The sequence below is a fragment of the Molothrus ater genome, chromosome 12, assembly GCF_012460135.2.
Source record: "Molothrus ater isolate BHLD 08-10-18 breed brown headed cowbird chromosome 12, BPBGC_Mater_1.1, whole genome shotgun sequence".
NCBI lineage: Eukaryota > Metazoa > Chordata > Aves > Passeriformes > Icteridae > Molothrus > Molothrus ater.
Window position 1 is genome coordinate 10,265,333 of NC_050489.2, and position 15,911 is coordinate 10,281,243.

General features: G+C 39.4%; 1 protein-coding gene across 5 annotated transcripts in view; it reads left to right on the plus strand.

Moving 5' to 3' along the window:
• The window catches only part of CHD9 (chromodomain helicase DNA binding protein 9), a 70,952-nt gene that overhangs the window by 10,909 nt on the left and 44,132 nt on the right, over window positions 1-15,911 (plus strand). For 3 of the 5 annotated variants that reach the window (XM_036390581.2, XM_036390584.2, XM_036390583.2), the window contains exon 2: window positions 8,589-8,923. In XM_036390581.2, coding sequence (XP_036246474.1) covers window positions 8,589-8,923 — 335 coding nt within the window. Of the gene's footprint in view, window positions 1-7,124; window positions 7,445-7,752; window positions 7,772-8,588; window positions 8,924-15,911 lie in introns of those variants that run through there. The other 2 variants (XM_036390585.2, XM_036390586.2) reach the window with 2 other exon arrangements.

Here is a 15,911-nt window from a genome sequence, read left to right on the forward strand (position 1 = left end):
AATATTATCATAGGATCATTTCCTGGGGACTGACCAATACAGTGATCCATTGCAGCTTGTTTTTCCAGTAGCCTCTATACTTTGAATAAACTGGTTTGCTTACCTTCTAATTGAATTGGTTTTTACCATTGCACTCAAAGTATTATAAAACGTGAGCAGAATTTGGTGAATTGGGCTGTTGAAGCATGCTGTGGAAGAAAAGCTGCCTCTGTTTTGTCCAATATGTGGCTGTTGGTCTGACCTAGCCTGACTTCCCTTTCTGTAGGGATTTGCAGAAGTGAGGTACTGAGACAAAAGGTGGGCAGCTTCCTCCTGCTTCTGGAGAGTTCTTGCCCTTCCTTTGATCCCTTCAGCAGGTTCAGTGACTCCTCCAAGCAGCACAAGAGTACCAAGAATAGACCATGGAGGGTTGTGCAGTTTACAGCCCTTCACACCTGGAATGTCTTCTCAATCTGGGCCGATAACAAACTGAGAGAGTGGAAGAACTGAGGGATAGTGGAAGGAAATACTGACAACAGTAAACTTCCTAAGGATGAAAGTGGGTTTTCTTTCAATCAGAAAAATGTGTTCTTCCATGAGAGATGTAGAGGGAACACTGGAACTGAAATTTTGACAAGAACCAAGGACCATTAAGGTCCTGTTGCTTTTTCTTGCTCAGAGATGGATGCTGTGCTGGTTTTTAGTGTGACTGGGACATGCATGCTGAAGCTATCTTGGATGTTGGGACTAAAGGGAAAGCTCTTCATGTGATGTTCTTTCTGAAGGTAGTTTGGGTGAGTTTTTGTCTTCTTGTCTTCTTCTCTGTTTGGTAAGAAAAAAACCCATGAGAAAATAACTATCTCAGTGGCACACAAAAGTGGTGGTCATATAGAACATGGGTGGGTAAGTGACAACTTTTAAGAACTCAGTTTAATTTTGAGTTTGTTGCAATTTTGTTTTCTGTTCTGAAGACTTCTGCAGTCAATTCTTCATTATTTTACCTTTAAATCATCATTTAAAGGGATTTTGTCCCCTTAAATTAGAGCAGTTTCAGCTCATGTTATGTTTTTCAGGAGTTTAAAAGGCCATTAAAAAAAAGCTGGGGATAGAAGCTACCTGGCTTTATGTGTTAAATAAACTTTTCCAATTGTAAATTCAGGCATGTGTATGTACATATGTTCCAGAAGAAGCAAATTCTTATCTGTACTGTCCAAGAAGGTGTTGGATGATGTTAGATTTCAGTGGATCAAAGATATTTTAGAGCTTTAGCTAGGGATTTTCTACCCTAATGACTACTTTTTTTTTAAACAGAAATATCTCTTTGATTTTTCTTGTCTGTAACTATTTGTTTAAGTATTTTACAGATTTATTTCCAGATGCCCACATAAGACTTGTTTCAAACAGTGAACTGAAACCTGAATTGCCTTTTTATAGAGTAAAGAGTTTAGTCATTCTTGTTGTTTAAGGAGTCAAGTAATTGCAAAATTTCTACGGTTAAGATTAGGCAAGAATGCAAGAAAGAAACAGAAGGTTTTTGCTAGACCATTTTGGCCCTTAGTTTAAAGAAGAAAATCTTAAAAGTAGAGGTAGAGGTATGGCATGACTGTGAATTTGGTCTGAGCTTAGTAACTCACTGGTGGTGCATCCACCAGGTATCTTGGATTTGATAATAACATTTTTTTCATAGACAGGAGCCCATGGTTTTCTCATGGTAAGCATAGTGATACTGCCATAGTGCACCACAAGGTGTGCCCTTAGGCATCAGCCTTACATGCAGGCCTGTTCTGGCTCTGCCTGTGAAAGAGAACACTGAGAGGTTTTGCTGAGGCAGTGACTTGTGTTGGCATTGTCTGCCATTTTCTAGATGGCTCTTACATTACAGACTGGAACCCAAGAAAAGTGGGTACCTGATGGGCACAGAACACCACTGAAAACTGAAACTCATTAAATGCAGCAGCTTGGCAGAGCAAGCAGGATGAAGTTCTCAATTTCTTTAATTTCCTGGCAATTTAGCAGGCTCCAGTACATAGTGCCTCCTTTAGGAGTTCCCATGCAAATTACACACAGTTTTCATACCACTACTAAATATTCAGAAAAAGATTCTAACTATAATTGGCACTGAGCCCCAAAATACTTTCTTCAAACAATCTCTTCCAAATGGAAGCAAAATGTGTGCTGCAGACTCATCCTGTAACTTCTGATGCTGCCTCTGCAGCAGCCCCAGCTTAGCAGCTGCTCCCATGGACATGGCTTGATCTTCCCCCCATGAATGATAAGGCAGGTCACTGGTTAAGAAGCTGCTACTAATGACAGCTATGGTATCTTCACTTTATTGGTGGCAAAACATGATTAGTGATAACTATTACTGGGTTCTGTAGCACTGAGATGTGAAACAACACATTATGTAGAGAGAGTGTGACGTGCCAACAGGTGCATGTTTAATCTTAGAAACATGACTAGTTTAAGGTTGCTGACCCTTTCATTACTGTTTTCATTTCCACAGAAATTTAAAATATGGTTGTAAGCATGATGCAAAGTGCCTTGTGATGCACAAACCACATTCACATCCCAGATATATGTTCTGAAGTGACTGTTACACAGATAAAAACTTGTCTGGCCACAGTGCTATAATTGTTAGCCATTCATTTACCAACATTATAGATAACAAGTATGGAAGATGAAAAACACTCTCACCTGGTATCTTTTTTTTGTTTTTTTTTTTTTTTTAAATCTATCTCTACATGTCTATTTTATATTGGGGTAGGTTTCATAAATGTGTGTATTGAAATTCTGTATCCATTAAACACAAGCAGATGGTGTGGGGCAACTGTTGAACAAGAAAAAAAAGTTCAGAAGGAACTCTGGAGGGAGCTGTCTCTGGAGAAAAGAAACCCTGTTTCATATTTAGGTGATCTTCCCATTAATTGTACAGAAGTAGCCTGATTAACTGAAAATCTGATTTCAGTTTACTGTCTAAAGAAAACTACATCTTTTGCTGGGATTGCCATTCAGCAAAGGCAATGTCTTTCTGCATACATGTGGGGTGATAAATATGGATATTGTAGGTAATCTTCTACAGATGGACTCTGTTAAGGCTGTGAGTTTTTGGGGTTTTTTTAATAAATAACCTTTTAAATTATAAATCCACCATTAAAAGTCACGAGAGGACTTATTTCTGCAGACTATTCTAGAGGAAAGAAGTTCAGAGTGCTAGTATGGAATACAGAAGTCACTGAGTTGAGTTCATGCTTTGGGGGTTTTTTAAAGTTGCATTCCTAAATACAATTTTATAATTAAATGATGAATGGATATACCTTTAAGATTTTTCACTGCAATGAGTTAAAAGCAACTGCAGTTTTCATGTGATTATAATGTGAAAAAATGAGAAGCTAATTTGGACAGTCTCCAAACTTTTGATTATTGTAAGTCATGAAATTTATTTATCTGTACTATGGTTCTGATATTCATGCTGTTTTGGTGACTCGACATGCACAAAGAGCTGGCTTGTTTAGTAATAAACATGAACAAAGGTGATGTAGTAATGCATGAAGATCAAGTTCCCAGGTGGCTAATTTTAGCTGCTTTTAGTGCAGTTGATGTCAAGGTCATCTTGATTTCCTGAGGACCTGATAGACTGTCAGGAACTTGTTAGGCTTTCAAGGCAGACAGTACTTGGTGTGAGCATCCTCCTGCAGGTGTGTGCTGCTACCAGCAGGAGTGAAACTCAAGGCATGTAAACCTTAGCTTTCTGTTATTAGACTCCTTAGGATCATAATTTAGCTCTTAATGCTCTTAGCTCATGATTTAGCTGTTAGGTAGCTAATCTAAGTGGTCAGTAGATCCACAAGTGAAAAACATTATTTCAATGAAGTGACTTGTATAATTCAATCACAAATGTGTGACTTGTTAAAATTTCAGAGAAAAGCATTGTCAGTTCCTAGAATATATCAAGAATGGGCGTGACTTCAGGGAGATAGTTAGTCTGAAAGGTTTTGTGCACACACAGAATTGAAAGTAATGCTACTCTATTGTGAATGGCCATACTTACTGCAGGAAAGGTGTTCTTACAGTGGAAGCCATGTTTTACTATTGGAACAGATAAGGCAGGATTTGGGAGGATTTTTTAGGAGGTAGTAGTTTTAGTGTTAAACTCGCCTTCTCCTTGGGGCTTCCTCTGTAGTGATATGCAGAGGATGTGAAGGAAGGACTTGTTGTGGAAAATGGGTTTAGGCTTTAGAGGAGAAAAACTTGATGTCTGTAGGCTGTGAGGATGGTGGTTTGTCCTTGCTGGGTGAAGGAAGGACTGTTGTGCCAGTGAAGGTCTTCAAATGCATGTCCTAAGCAACCACAACAAAGTGTTGGAGGAAATGCCTTTCTTGAAAAAGCCTACTCAGCACAGTACTGTTGGCTATTGGAAAGATGCTGTCATGATTCTGCTTCTTGATATTCCCTGGTAACTTGACTGCTTTTACATTGTTTAACTAAGAAATCATTCAGATATGTGTAGGTTATAACTTCTACTCCTGTGAGACAGCATGTCAAATTCCCTTGGATAGTGCCAAAAAGATGCTCCCCTGGCTGGGGATCAGGGCATGTGTGGGGAATTGTACAGCTGTTGTCTGATCTGTTCCCTGAGTGTTTTTCGGGCCAGCTCTGCGGTGTGAGCACCACCAGGGCCCGGACCTGCTGCTGCTGCTAATGGCTTTTGCAGGCAGCAGCAGTGGTGTGAATTTGAGGTGATTCCTGCCAATTTCCCTGCTGCCCAGAGGATTGTGTGGAGCTGCAGGGAACTGACAGGACGCTTGTTTCCTGCACTCGGCTGCTGCTTGGCAAAGCCATTAGCAGCAGCAGCAGATACCCTGGAGCTCCCTCTGTGCAGGCTCAAAAGACAACATTGCATCGCTTTGCATTCGCTCATGTTTGGATGATTATCTTCGCAATCGTGAAAGTACAAACCTATTTTCCTGAATAAAATCTTCAGGTTTTAAATACGTCGTGGCCTCAGGGTTTTTCTTTCCACCTTCACCTATATGTATGTCATTTAAAAAATTCTCTTATTCTAGATGGAATAGGTTTGTGAGGCATTGGTGAGAGGATATATTCCTTTAGGATGTTTTATCTGTGTTCCGTCTCACTCAGGGGGAGGGGTATTTGCAGCTTGCAAAAGGCTTTGCCCTTTTTCTGGTAGATGCTCGAGAACCTTTGAAATGGTTTTCATGTGCATGATGATTTACAACTGTTCAATCATTTTATAGCTGTGCATGTTTTCAAATCATGAAATTATTAGCAGCATAAAAGAGCTGCTGGATTAAATGGCTTTTGTTGCTAAGTACACACAGATCCTGTCCTCTGTAGTGCAAGCATGTTTCATGTTCTAATCTCAAAACACTTGTGTTGCTTTCCAGTTTTGGTTTTTGTGACAATGGTGACTTTCTTGATGAAGGTTTCATTACAGATTTATTTGGCTTAGAATGGCTGGCTGGTGCCTTCCTGCATCTTCATGAATGTCATTTCCATGTGGTTAGAAATGTCATAGCAAAATCTAAAAAACCCCATGGTCTGGGATTTCTAACAAATAGCTTAATGTTTGTGCAGTGCCGGAGACAGAACTCGGAAGGGATAGTACAGAGCAAGACGCAGAGGAATTATAACATAGAGGAGCCTCGGCCAGCATACTCACAGTTCTACAGTAAGAGTGTAGTAAATGTTGTTGAGGAATAAATTGGGAAGCAGCTTTGAGCTCTGAGAAAATGCAGCAACAAAACTTTGTTTTAAGAGAATAAAATATCTAGAAAGAGGCTGTAAAAGGATTAACAAAAAAGCCACCATTTCTGGATTACCTACTTAATTATTAAGCATTTTTTGTTTGTTTGTTTCTGGCTCAGGAATGTTCAATGACCTATGTAACACTACTGGCTTTGGTAGCATTTGGCTTTTAGAGCTAAAATGATACCCAGGGTACATTAGGAATTTTTTTTTTTTTTTTGTTTAGCTGATCTCAAAATGTGAAATAGTTGATTAGTTACCATCTTTACCAAGGTATGAAATAATCACCCTTTTTACAGATAAATCCCTGTAATTTACTGTAGTTACTGTAAGCAAAATATAGAAACATCGTGGCTAGAGTTCTCAAAAGTAAAATTAAAATGTGGTAATTGTCCTTGTGATGCTGCTGCATATTTACAGAAATATCCTTGAATTTAAGTGGTATTGTTAAAAAAATAATCAATTTAAAGTATTTGTGCTACTAGTGTTTCTACTGGACAAGGAACTTAATTTTGAAATTAATCTTAAATAGAAGTGAAATTACCTTTTAGAGTAATGACTAATCTTAACAATCTCAAAATCTTTGCCATATTTTAAATTTTCTATGGAAAAACATATATCTTGCAAAATGAAGGTATATGTATATATTGAGAAAAAGAGAAATCAAGTCCCGATCTTTCTTCATTCTTCTTGAGTGGGCTTTTGAGAATCAAGGGTATTGCTAGGATGGAGCTATGCTGTCAAAAGCTTCTTGTTTTTTTTAATAACCTTGTAAAAAGCCCAATCTTCTTTTTGGTTTTATTTGATATGTTGACAATACATATTTTAAAACTTGTCTGATTTTTTTTAAATAGCACTTTAACCCAACCTGGGAATGAAGAGGCGCTTACCAGAGAGCCGTGTCCCCAGGAGGTGTCCACCGCAGGGTCCCGCAGGTCTGGGCAGAGGCAGAGGGATAAAACCCAGCAGTTCTTCCATTTTCTGTAGGAAGCAGGGAAGCCTGTCAGCAAATGATTTATAGTCACTGTTACCATCGTATAGTAATGAAGTAAATGCAAGAAAAATAATTAAAAAAAAAATCAAGAAGTATATTGGAGAGCAAAATCTGTTTGTGAGGCCAGAGGCTGGGATTCGGCCGCTGTCCCCCCGTGCCCTCCGCGGGGCTGGAGCCGCAGGCTTGCGGTGCAGCGGGCCCGGCGCACACAGCGCCCGGTTCCCACGGCTTTCCAGGGAGCGAGCAGCCGCTGTGGGCGGCGCTGCGGGCGGGGAGCGGCAAGGGTTAAAGCCGATCCCCGCGGGGGTTAAACGTGGAGCCTAATGGAATAATGACGGGTAGCACCATCTGCTGGCCTAGTTCCGCGGGGAGCGGGTCTAACCAGCGCTAATATTGGCGCTGATGCCTTTTGATGCTTTGTGCGTTTCTTTCCGCGCTTTGTTGGGATCCGGCGCTCCGCGCACGGCGGGGCCGGGCCGGGCCGGGGGCGGCGGGTGCGCGCCGGGCAGGGCGCGGGGATGCTGCTGAAGCGAGCGAGCGCTCGGGGAGGGCTGAGCGCGGCCCGGCTGCCGCTCGCTAAATAGGCCATTTAGCAATCTTCTCCCCATGCTTTTCTCCTGAGCACTGCCGGGGGTGCTGGAAAAGCGGAGGGCAAGTCTTTGTCTGACGCCAAAAATGTCTTCAGTGAAGAGGCCGAGAGGAAGGGTAAGTGAGAGCCTGAATGAGTGGGAGGAGGAGGGGTTCTTTGGGCTAAAAGGCTAATGGGATTGAATAACCTTCCTTATTACTGGCTGCTGCTGCGGGAGCCGCATCGCCATCTTGAGCTGTTCCCGAGCTGGGTCCGGCTGTTTGTTCCAGCCCCGGGGCTTTAAGGTGGCATCGGGAGCGGCCCCATCCCTGCCTCCCGCCCCCGCCGCCCATGAGGCTCCTCTAGAACATGAATCCCGGGAAGTGCGCGGGGTTTGCCCAGAAAATGTGTTTGGAAATTCCTGGTGGCTTTTCTTCCTGCTCTAGGCAGAGGCGCATTTACGGGTGAGAACGTAACATAACTGTTATCTGCTGGGGTTTTGTGTTTGAATAGGAAATTCTTTCCATTCCTCAAAGGGGGAGGGGAGGAAAGCAAAAACATGTCTTCTGGCTGGCTGCAGGAGAAGCTCATCAGCCCCGTAAACAATTCTGCGTCCAGGAAACGGGCATTTCAATCCCGAAGATAAAAACAAGTTACGTCTTTTATCCGAGGCATGGAGTGTATGTTGATCTAAATAAAGGAAACGCTGCTTTCTGATCCGTTTATGGATATAGACCATATCCATAATGTGTAATTTTAGTTTTGGTTTTATCTTTTGTCTGGTTTGTAATCTTGGTGTTGTTCGAGCATCTGTTGTGTTCATCGCCGAGTTAGTCCTGTAGATCATTCATCTGCTTTAGGGGAACCGTGGTCCTGGTGTCCTACCAAAGGCAAAACACTGATGCTGTTTGGGAGCTCTTTGCTTTTTCATATTTTACTGGAGGTGTTGGATGTGTGTGTCAAATGTATGGGAATGCTGCAAAAGTTAAAGATTGGTTTCTTTCATTACAGAGGTGGAGAGACGGCTGAGAGAATTTCAGAAGGATAATTTTTATTGACTTTGAGTACTTGGATTGGTTGTTTAAAACCAACAATTGATGTAGTTATTTTGAAACCCACGCAAATCTGTGGTATAAATGGAATTCCTCATTTTTTGTGTCCACATAAGTCTCTGGCAGTTACATTTTTTTTAAAATGCGTATCCTTACCAAAAATGTTTGCACTTTTTCATTCGATCTTTAAAATAAGGGGATTTAATTTACTTGTTGTTTCTTGTTACAGCCTCCTTCCAAGAAGACTGATGGTTCAGGATCATATACTAAGTTGCAGAATACCCAGGTGAGGGGAATGTCTGAAAAGAAGCAGAAGAAAAAAACAGACTCGGAAAGTAAACAAGAGAAGGCGAATCGCATAATATCCGAAGCAATTGCAAAGGCAAAAGAGAGAGGAGAGAGAAACATTCCACGAGTAATGAGCCCTGAAAACTTCCCCAGTGTTTCAGCTGAAGGAAAAGAGGAAAAGAAGGGTAGAAAAGTTAAATCTAAACCAAAGGATAAGGAGACTAAAAAGCCGAAAACTGGTTCCTCTTCCAAAATTAAAGAGAAAACAAAAATTGGGTAAGTAGATTAAAACATTGTCTTTTCTTCAGACTGTATATCCTTGATTAAAATGGAAACTGCTTACTGATAATGAAATGTTCTCCTCTGCTGCCTACACAAAATTCTTCCTGATTAAGTCCATGTGTGGACTCTCTCATTCAGGAACAAGAATGCTCTGTTTTCTCTTTAGATAAAATCACTGTAGGAGTGTCCTTTTGAAAGGAATTATTTTAAATACAGATTCTAAAATATTCTATACTCACTTTGAAGCATAGACTGAAATACCTTCTGTCTTGCTTTGTAATCCATTCTGACTCCAAACTGAGTTATTCTGATTATAAATGCTGTTTTTATCAATTTTGGCATGTAGCTTCAATACAGTGTGCTTGATAAACTACACAGGGAGAAATTGGAAGTTTAATGAACTTGTAGACAAGAGAATATTCTTACAGATATCACTCATATCAAAAGTAAAGCACATACTGGAAGATTAAATTATAAGAATTTTGTAGTCTTCACTCATATCAATTTAATCTGCCCTCTTAAATATTTTGCAGACTCAGCTGGGTCAAGCAGGGTGGATACCTTAGGGTGAGGAGCTTTTGGAGTGCCCCTGGGGTTTCAGGAACTGGCTCATCTTGGGACTCCAGAGCTAACCTATGTTGCCTGTTTACTTTTAAGGAGAGTGTGTGATTTCCAGTATTAAGTACGTCAGTCAGAACTTGAAATAGAAATCTTAGTTACAGTCTGATTTTTAGTTTCATAAATCTGTGCTCTTTTTGCAGTAGCAGAAATATTAACTGGCATATCTCTGAAATTTAAATGTCTCATATCCATATGTGTATTTTAATGTTTGGAGCAGAAATGAATGTTCTTTTAATGAGTCTATATCTCTGCGTTTTCTTTTTTCTTGTAGAGATCAGTGCTTTTCTTACATGTTTGAAGTAAACAATTTTGAGTAGTTACCCTGTAGTTTGAAGGTTACTGCTCTATACCCAACTTCATTCGTAACGTGACATTTCCTGGTGTTAATTTCTTTCTGTTCTGTTTATGTGTTGGGATATGATGCTGCTTGTAAGCATCAAGTAGTGCTTCCTTTTCTTTTTTTCTCCATCTAATTTAAGGTGGGATTTCAGATGTGTTCTTTTGTCAAGTTGATTTGACTTTCATGTTTCTGAATTTACTTATGTTCTGTAACAAACGTTTTGTGGGTCTGTCTAATCAGAAAACTTACACTGTTGTTCAGGTAGTGTCAGTTTCATGAAACCTTGTGGTTTGTCCTTAGTGTGCTTTTTATTCATTCTTGTGGGTAATTGACAAAACCTGCCAAAATAACATCATTTTTACTTTTTTAAATGAAAAAAAGTAAACTGTTACCTACAATTTATGGTTGTGCACTCAGTTTTGTCTTGGTGAAGTGCTTTGCTGTGCACATCACCTAGGATCACTTTTCAAGATTTCATCAGATGGCAGCAGTTGAGAAAGAGACATTTCTCAAACTGTGTTTTTAACAATGGTGTTTGTGTTTGATGCAGAGTACATGCAAGCTGCTAGAGGAGCTCCCATTTGATTATTGTCAATGTTTCATCATTTTGCATTAAGCTGTGAAGGGTTGTGTCCCCATTAGTTACCAGTTTGATCAGCTAATGCCCCAGTAGCTCTCTGCTAACTTAGTCATGCTGCCAGGTCTTGCTTTCATTATGAAGGATACATGGCTAAAGATGGAGCAGTCAGGTCCTAGTAAGGAGCTCTGAAGAGTCTTCTAGAACCACCACATATTACAGATTTCCATTCATATTCACAGAATTCCATTTTATTTAGATGGACAGCAGCAAATCAAATGCTTTGAGTCATCAAGATACTTCATTTTTGTATCTAAACAGATTAATGTGTTGTGTTGAATTAACACTATTGTATATTATTGATATAAATACATAAAATAATAACTGCTAAGCAAGGAATACCCCAGGGATTTTGCAGAGCAGCAATTGCAATAAGGCCTTGATTTTTTAAAAGAATAATCTTAGCAGCCCTGCTTTCTATGCAAATGTAACTGCTGATATTGCAGCAGAATAATTACTACATCACTATACTTGTCTTTTCAAGCGTGGTTCAAAAAATTTTGTGATTAATAATTTTTTTTTTATTCAGAGAAAACTAAAATTAAAGAATAAGGAGTTTAGAAGACTAAACAGCTCTGGTAAAGGTTTTGTCCTATCTTCTGTTCTTAAAAAATATTTCTTAATGAACCTAAGCACATCCTTGGAATCATTAAGTCAAAATAGGACTGGGTTTTTAAGCGTGTGGGTTGCTCCATTGATTTTTCTCATTACCTTAAAATAAACTTTGACTGAATCTTGGGAGAAAATTTTACTATGCTAAAATAATACCTGTAAAAAACAAGAGCTTTATTGGAAGGGAAGGGAAGATCTCAGTTCAATGAAAATGGTTTTTTCTCTTTGGATGGAAAGATTTTTGAGATCTGTTTAAAATGGGATAAAAAATAATTTTTTTTTTCTTTCAATCAGTAATAAGAAAAACTTTATAATGTAAATATGTATACATATTTGTATATATGGCATTTCTTACATTTAATCAGAAAGCAAAACCTGAAGTCCCCTCATAATTTAAAAAGATAAGCAAACAATTCCCAACTGTTAGAAGCCATTATGAACTATTTTTTTGCAAGCAATACAGTTGTGAGTGAAACCTTGAAACCAGTAAAGTTTTACAATTAAAAAAAAAAAGATAAATATACCTTTTTAACAGTAGTAGAGAATTTGTTTGGGTGCATCTGCTGTTCCATTTTAGGAGGTCTGCTGCAATATGTCCATCCCAGATGAATAAATTTCTTTTCAGTCAGGGTTTTCTATAGCAAACTCATTTAACTTCCAGGAACTCTTAAATCTGTTGCTTCAGTTTGGATTTGGAGTGGCAGAGCAATGCAGGAGGTGATGCAGAGTTGGGTGTGTTTGAGAAGATCTGAAGTCACATGTATGTTTTGGGTGACTCCTGTTCATATTTGCAGGCCAACACACAGCTGAGTGCTCTGAAACTGTAACAAATATATTGATTTTTTTTTTTCCTTTTTAGAAACGTTTGAGAAACAGTTTTAATCTGGTCTTTCATATCTCTGCTCCCAACAAACACAGCCTGTTCAGTAAGAGCACAGCTGTACCCTCTGTAGCCCAGAACTCAAACAGCAAACTCTTATTTAGATTGTGATCATAGACTTTGACCTCTTCCAGGGCTTTATTCTGTGTAGCAAGGTCTGGGTTGCTCTGAACGAGGATTTTCAGAGCTACAGTTGAACTGTAGAGCTGGAGCAGTAATTGCTGAACAGACCTTGATAAAATTGTCTGATAGCCATCAGTTAAAAAAGAAAAGTGCTTTAAATGGTAATACAGCCCAGCTTTTACTGAAATTGAGTAGCCCTCATCTGGGATTGAGATGAGTTTTAGCTACGGTGTCTAGATTTAGGGGCAGCATGGTCTTTAAAGAGTTCCTGGTTTTTGCTGCTCAGACAATCAGCTTGTGTTTGGTGGCTTCATGTTAACTGTTTATATTTTCCTTCGTGATGCTCTGAGATCTGTATATACACAGATTTATAGCACAATTCATTCTAATTTATCAGTGCCAGTTAAAAATTGCTGGCGGCTACTTCTAGGCAGGCTGTAGTTTATTTCTAAAGGTGAGGGGTAAGATTTTATTTTTTGGAGCTGTGAAGACAGAGAAATAATGCTTATTAATTTCAGTCAGGTCCATTAGAACTGGGTTCTGTGGTTAGCAAAGTTTCTGTGCCATAAGAATTGGTGAAGATAAATGACTAAATTATATTAATAATAATTTCTGTCATACCCTTATAATGTTATTGCTAGAAGAATGTATGTATAATATATTTAGTATTACCAAAGTAAGTAGACTAATTTGCTTTATGCACTGATTTCTGAATAAGTTAATTCTTGAAAATTTGCTTTACAATTATTCTACAGACAGCAGAACCACTTTTTGTGTCCTGGCTATTTACCAAGGTGTGTTGACATTTAGGAATCTATTTAAACCCTTTCATATTTTTGCATAGACCTTGTTTCTATTTATAAGCTCTTTCTAATTGATTCTACTTCTTCCATCTAAGGTGATGCATATTTAATCTAAAAAGTCTACTTCTTACCACTTGATGTGAAGAATTATGAATTTGTGAACATTCTCTTGTTCAAAAAAGTAGATTGGCATTTAGGTTTTATAGCTCTCAACGTATTCCCACCTACTCAAACATAAAATTAAATATCACAGCCCTGATGAAAAGCAACAGCTCTGCACTGGTGATGTAAAGGACAATATCAGTTGAATACATTTAGGTAATTTCTTTTTTCTTAATCACTGCATAGTTTAAATAAATAAGTCCCCCAAATTCTAAGAACTCAATTTACAAATGCTTGAGTCAGAGTGGTAGTCCTTCAGTTCAAAGCTGCTGCCAGAAATGGCTGTATTATTGCATGTGTTAAAAGAGCCCTGGTGGATTTTGTTCATTAATCCTTGAATTATGTAGCAATGAATCCAGCAAGTGGGATGTGATGCTGTGCACTGCTGAAATGAGTGACTGTCCTTGTTGCCTTGTACCTCCAAGCAGGTCTCACAAATACTCTTAACAAGCAGTCTTAAAACCCAGCACCCTGACAGATAATCTTTGCTTGTTGATCTGATAGTGTTAAGATGGTTTGAAACCCTTATAAACACAGGGGCTGCCTCAGGAGCCATGGGGAGAGGGCTGGGGAGGAGCTGGATCTCTGCACTGGTGCTGGGGAGGTGCCTCCAGCTGGCATCTCCCAGGGCAGGGGCTGGCATTGTCCCCTGTTCACCAACATTGTCCCCATTAATTGGCACTGTCCCCTGTTCACCAGCATTGTCCCCATTAACTGGCACTGTCCCCTGTTCACCAACATTGTCCCCATTAACTGGCACTGTCCCCTGTTCACCAACATAGTCCCCATTAGCTGGCACTGTCCCCTGTTCACCAACATTGTCCCCATTAGCTGGCACTGTCCCCTGTTCACCAGCATTGTCCCCATTAACTGGCACTGTCCCCTGTTCACCAACACTGTCCCCATTAGCTGGCACTGTCCCCTGTTCCCCAACATAGTCCCCATTAACTGGCACTGTCCCCTGTTCACCAACATTGTCCCCATTAACTGGCACTGTCCCCTGTTCCCCAACATAGTCCCCATTAACTGGCACTGTCCCCTGTTCACCAACATTGTCCCCATTAACTGGCACTGTCCCCTGTTCACCAACATAGTCCCCATTAACTGGCACTGTGCCCTGTTCACCAACATAGTCCCCATTAGCTGGCATTGTCCCCTGTTCACCAACATTGTCCCCATTAACTGGCATTGTCCCCTGTTCACCAACATTGTCCCCATTAACTGGCACTGTCCCCTGTTCACCAGCATTGTCCCCATTAGCTGGCACTGTGCCCTGGTCCCTGCCAGCCAGGCAGGTGCTGGGTGGGGAACAGCTCTGTGCTCACAAAGGAGGGGTGCTCGCTGAATCTTGAGTTCTCTTGGATCTGTTAAGGTCATTAACTGAGTCTAATTAAAATGGCAATAAATTCAAGGTTTGGTCATCCTTCTGGGATGTCATTTTGTTTGCTATTTGGCATAAGTGTTTCAATGTAGTGTGAGTTGGAACTGACTGATGGTTCCAACAAGACTATTAGGAGTGTTTTAAAATCTGTGCACAGTCCAGAAGTTATTAATTTGAAATACAACTGAGGCTAATATTACTGTGTTAGTATTATTTATTAAACATAGAAAAGGATAAGAGAAAATAGTTTTATACCAGCAAATGAACTCTCATTCAAGAGGCTACAGTATCTTGTCAAGGAAACTTCTACTTTATATTTTTAGCAAAGTTTCTAGTGATAAAGAATTGCTAATACTGTTGATAATGTAGGAGTTTTATTGTTAGTAATTTAACAAAGTGCTTTGGCTACAAATGATAATATCTGAGTGGTGACTCTGGACACTAATTAGTTACTTGGTGTTTTCTGTTTTGGGAAAATTGAAGTAGAATGATGTTTTAAAGGCCAGCTGTACTTCCTATTCCTGACGTGCCTAATACGCATTTGCTGCCTTTTTCTTCCTATCCTCTTTAATATTTCCTTTTTCATTCTTTGGAGGTTTTGGAAAGTGTTTATCACTTTAAAGCTGTTCAGAGTACTGACAGTGTTTCCATCATGTTCCCTGCTATGAAACAGAAGGGGAATGGAGCGCATTCTTACTGGTTTTCGGTTGTAAGAAAGAAGTTGCAATGCTCTTTAAATAGTGGTTATTGATAGCTCTAAAGCATGGTAGGAGTCCTGTGCTAAGGATCAGAAGTAATACTGGCTCATGAGAAATCTTCTTTTTAAACGTTATTTGTGGTGTAAGTTTCTCAACATCTTAGTTAAGTTCTCAACATCTTTAGTTTATAATTATAGAAGAAGAAAATATGTAATGAAGAAATCTACACCATCTAATTGTTGAAATATTTATAGTTGTTATGTAATAAGATAAATGTGAATTGAAAAAGGCAAGAGAAAGTGAAATTGGAGTGGAGTCTGGTGATATTATTTATTCCATGTCTACAGTGTGCTGTTAACTTTTCATAGAAACAGAATAGATAGTTTCTGTTCAGAACAGTTTGTTTCAGGGTGGAAAAAGGGATTTTAGCCAAGGATCTTTATGCTTTCATGCAGAAATTTATAAACTGGCAAGAGAACTTGTTCGCTCAATGAAAATTTCTCACAGAATTGATCCAGTTTACAAGCTTCTGAAAATCATTGTTTTCACATAGCAGATTTTTTTTAGAAGTTTTTGGCCAAAATATGAGCAGATTGCATTTTTACTGATAGAAATGTATGACTTTAGCACCATACTGTTGTTCAGCAACTTCTGATAGCGAGGAGCATTGTGATTCTGGGCACTGGATCAGAAAGAAGTAAAACTGCATTTGTTCCTGTCATTGG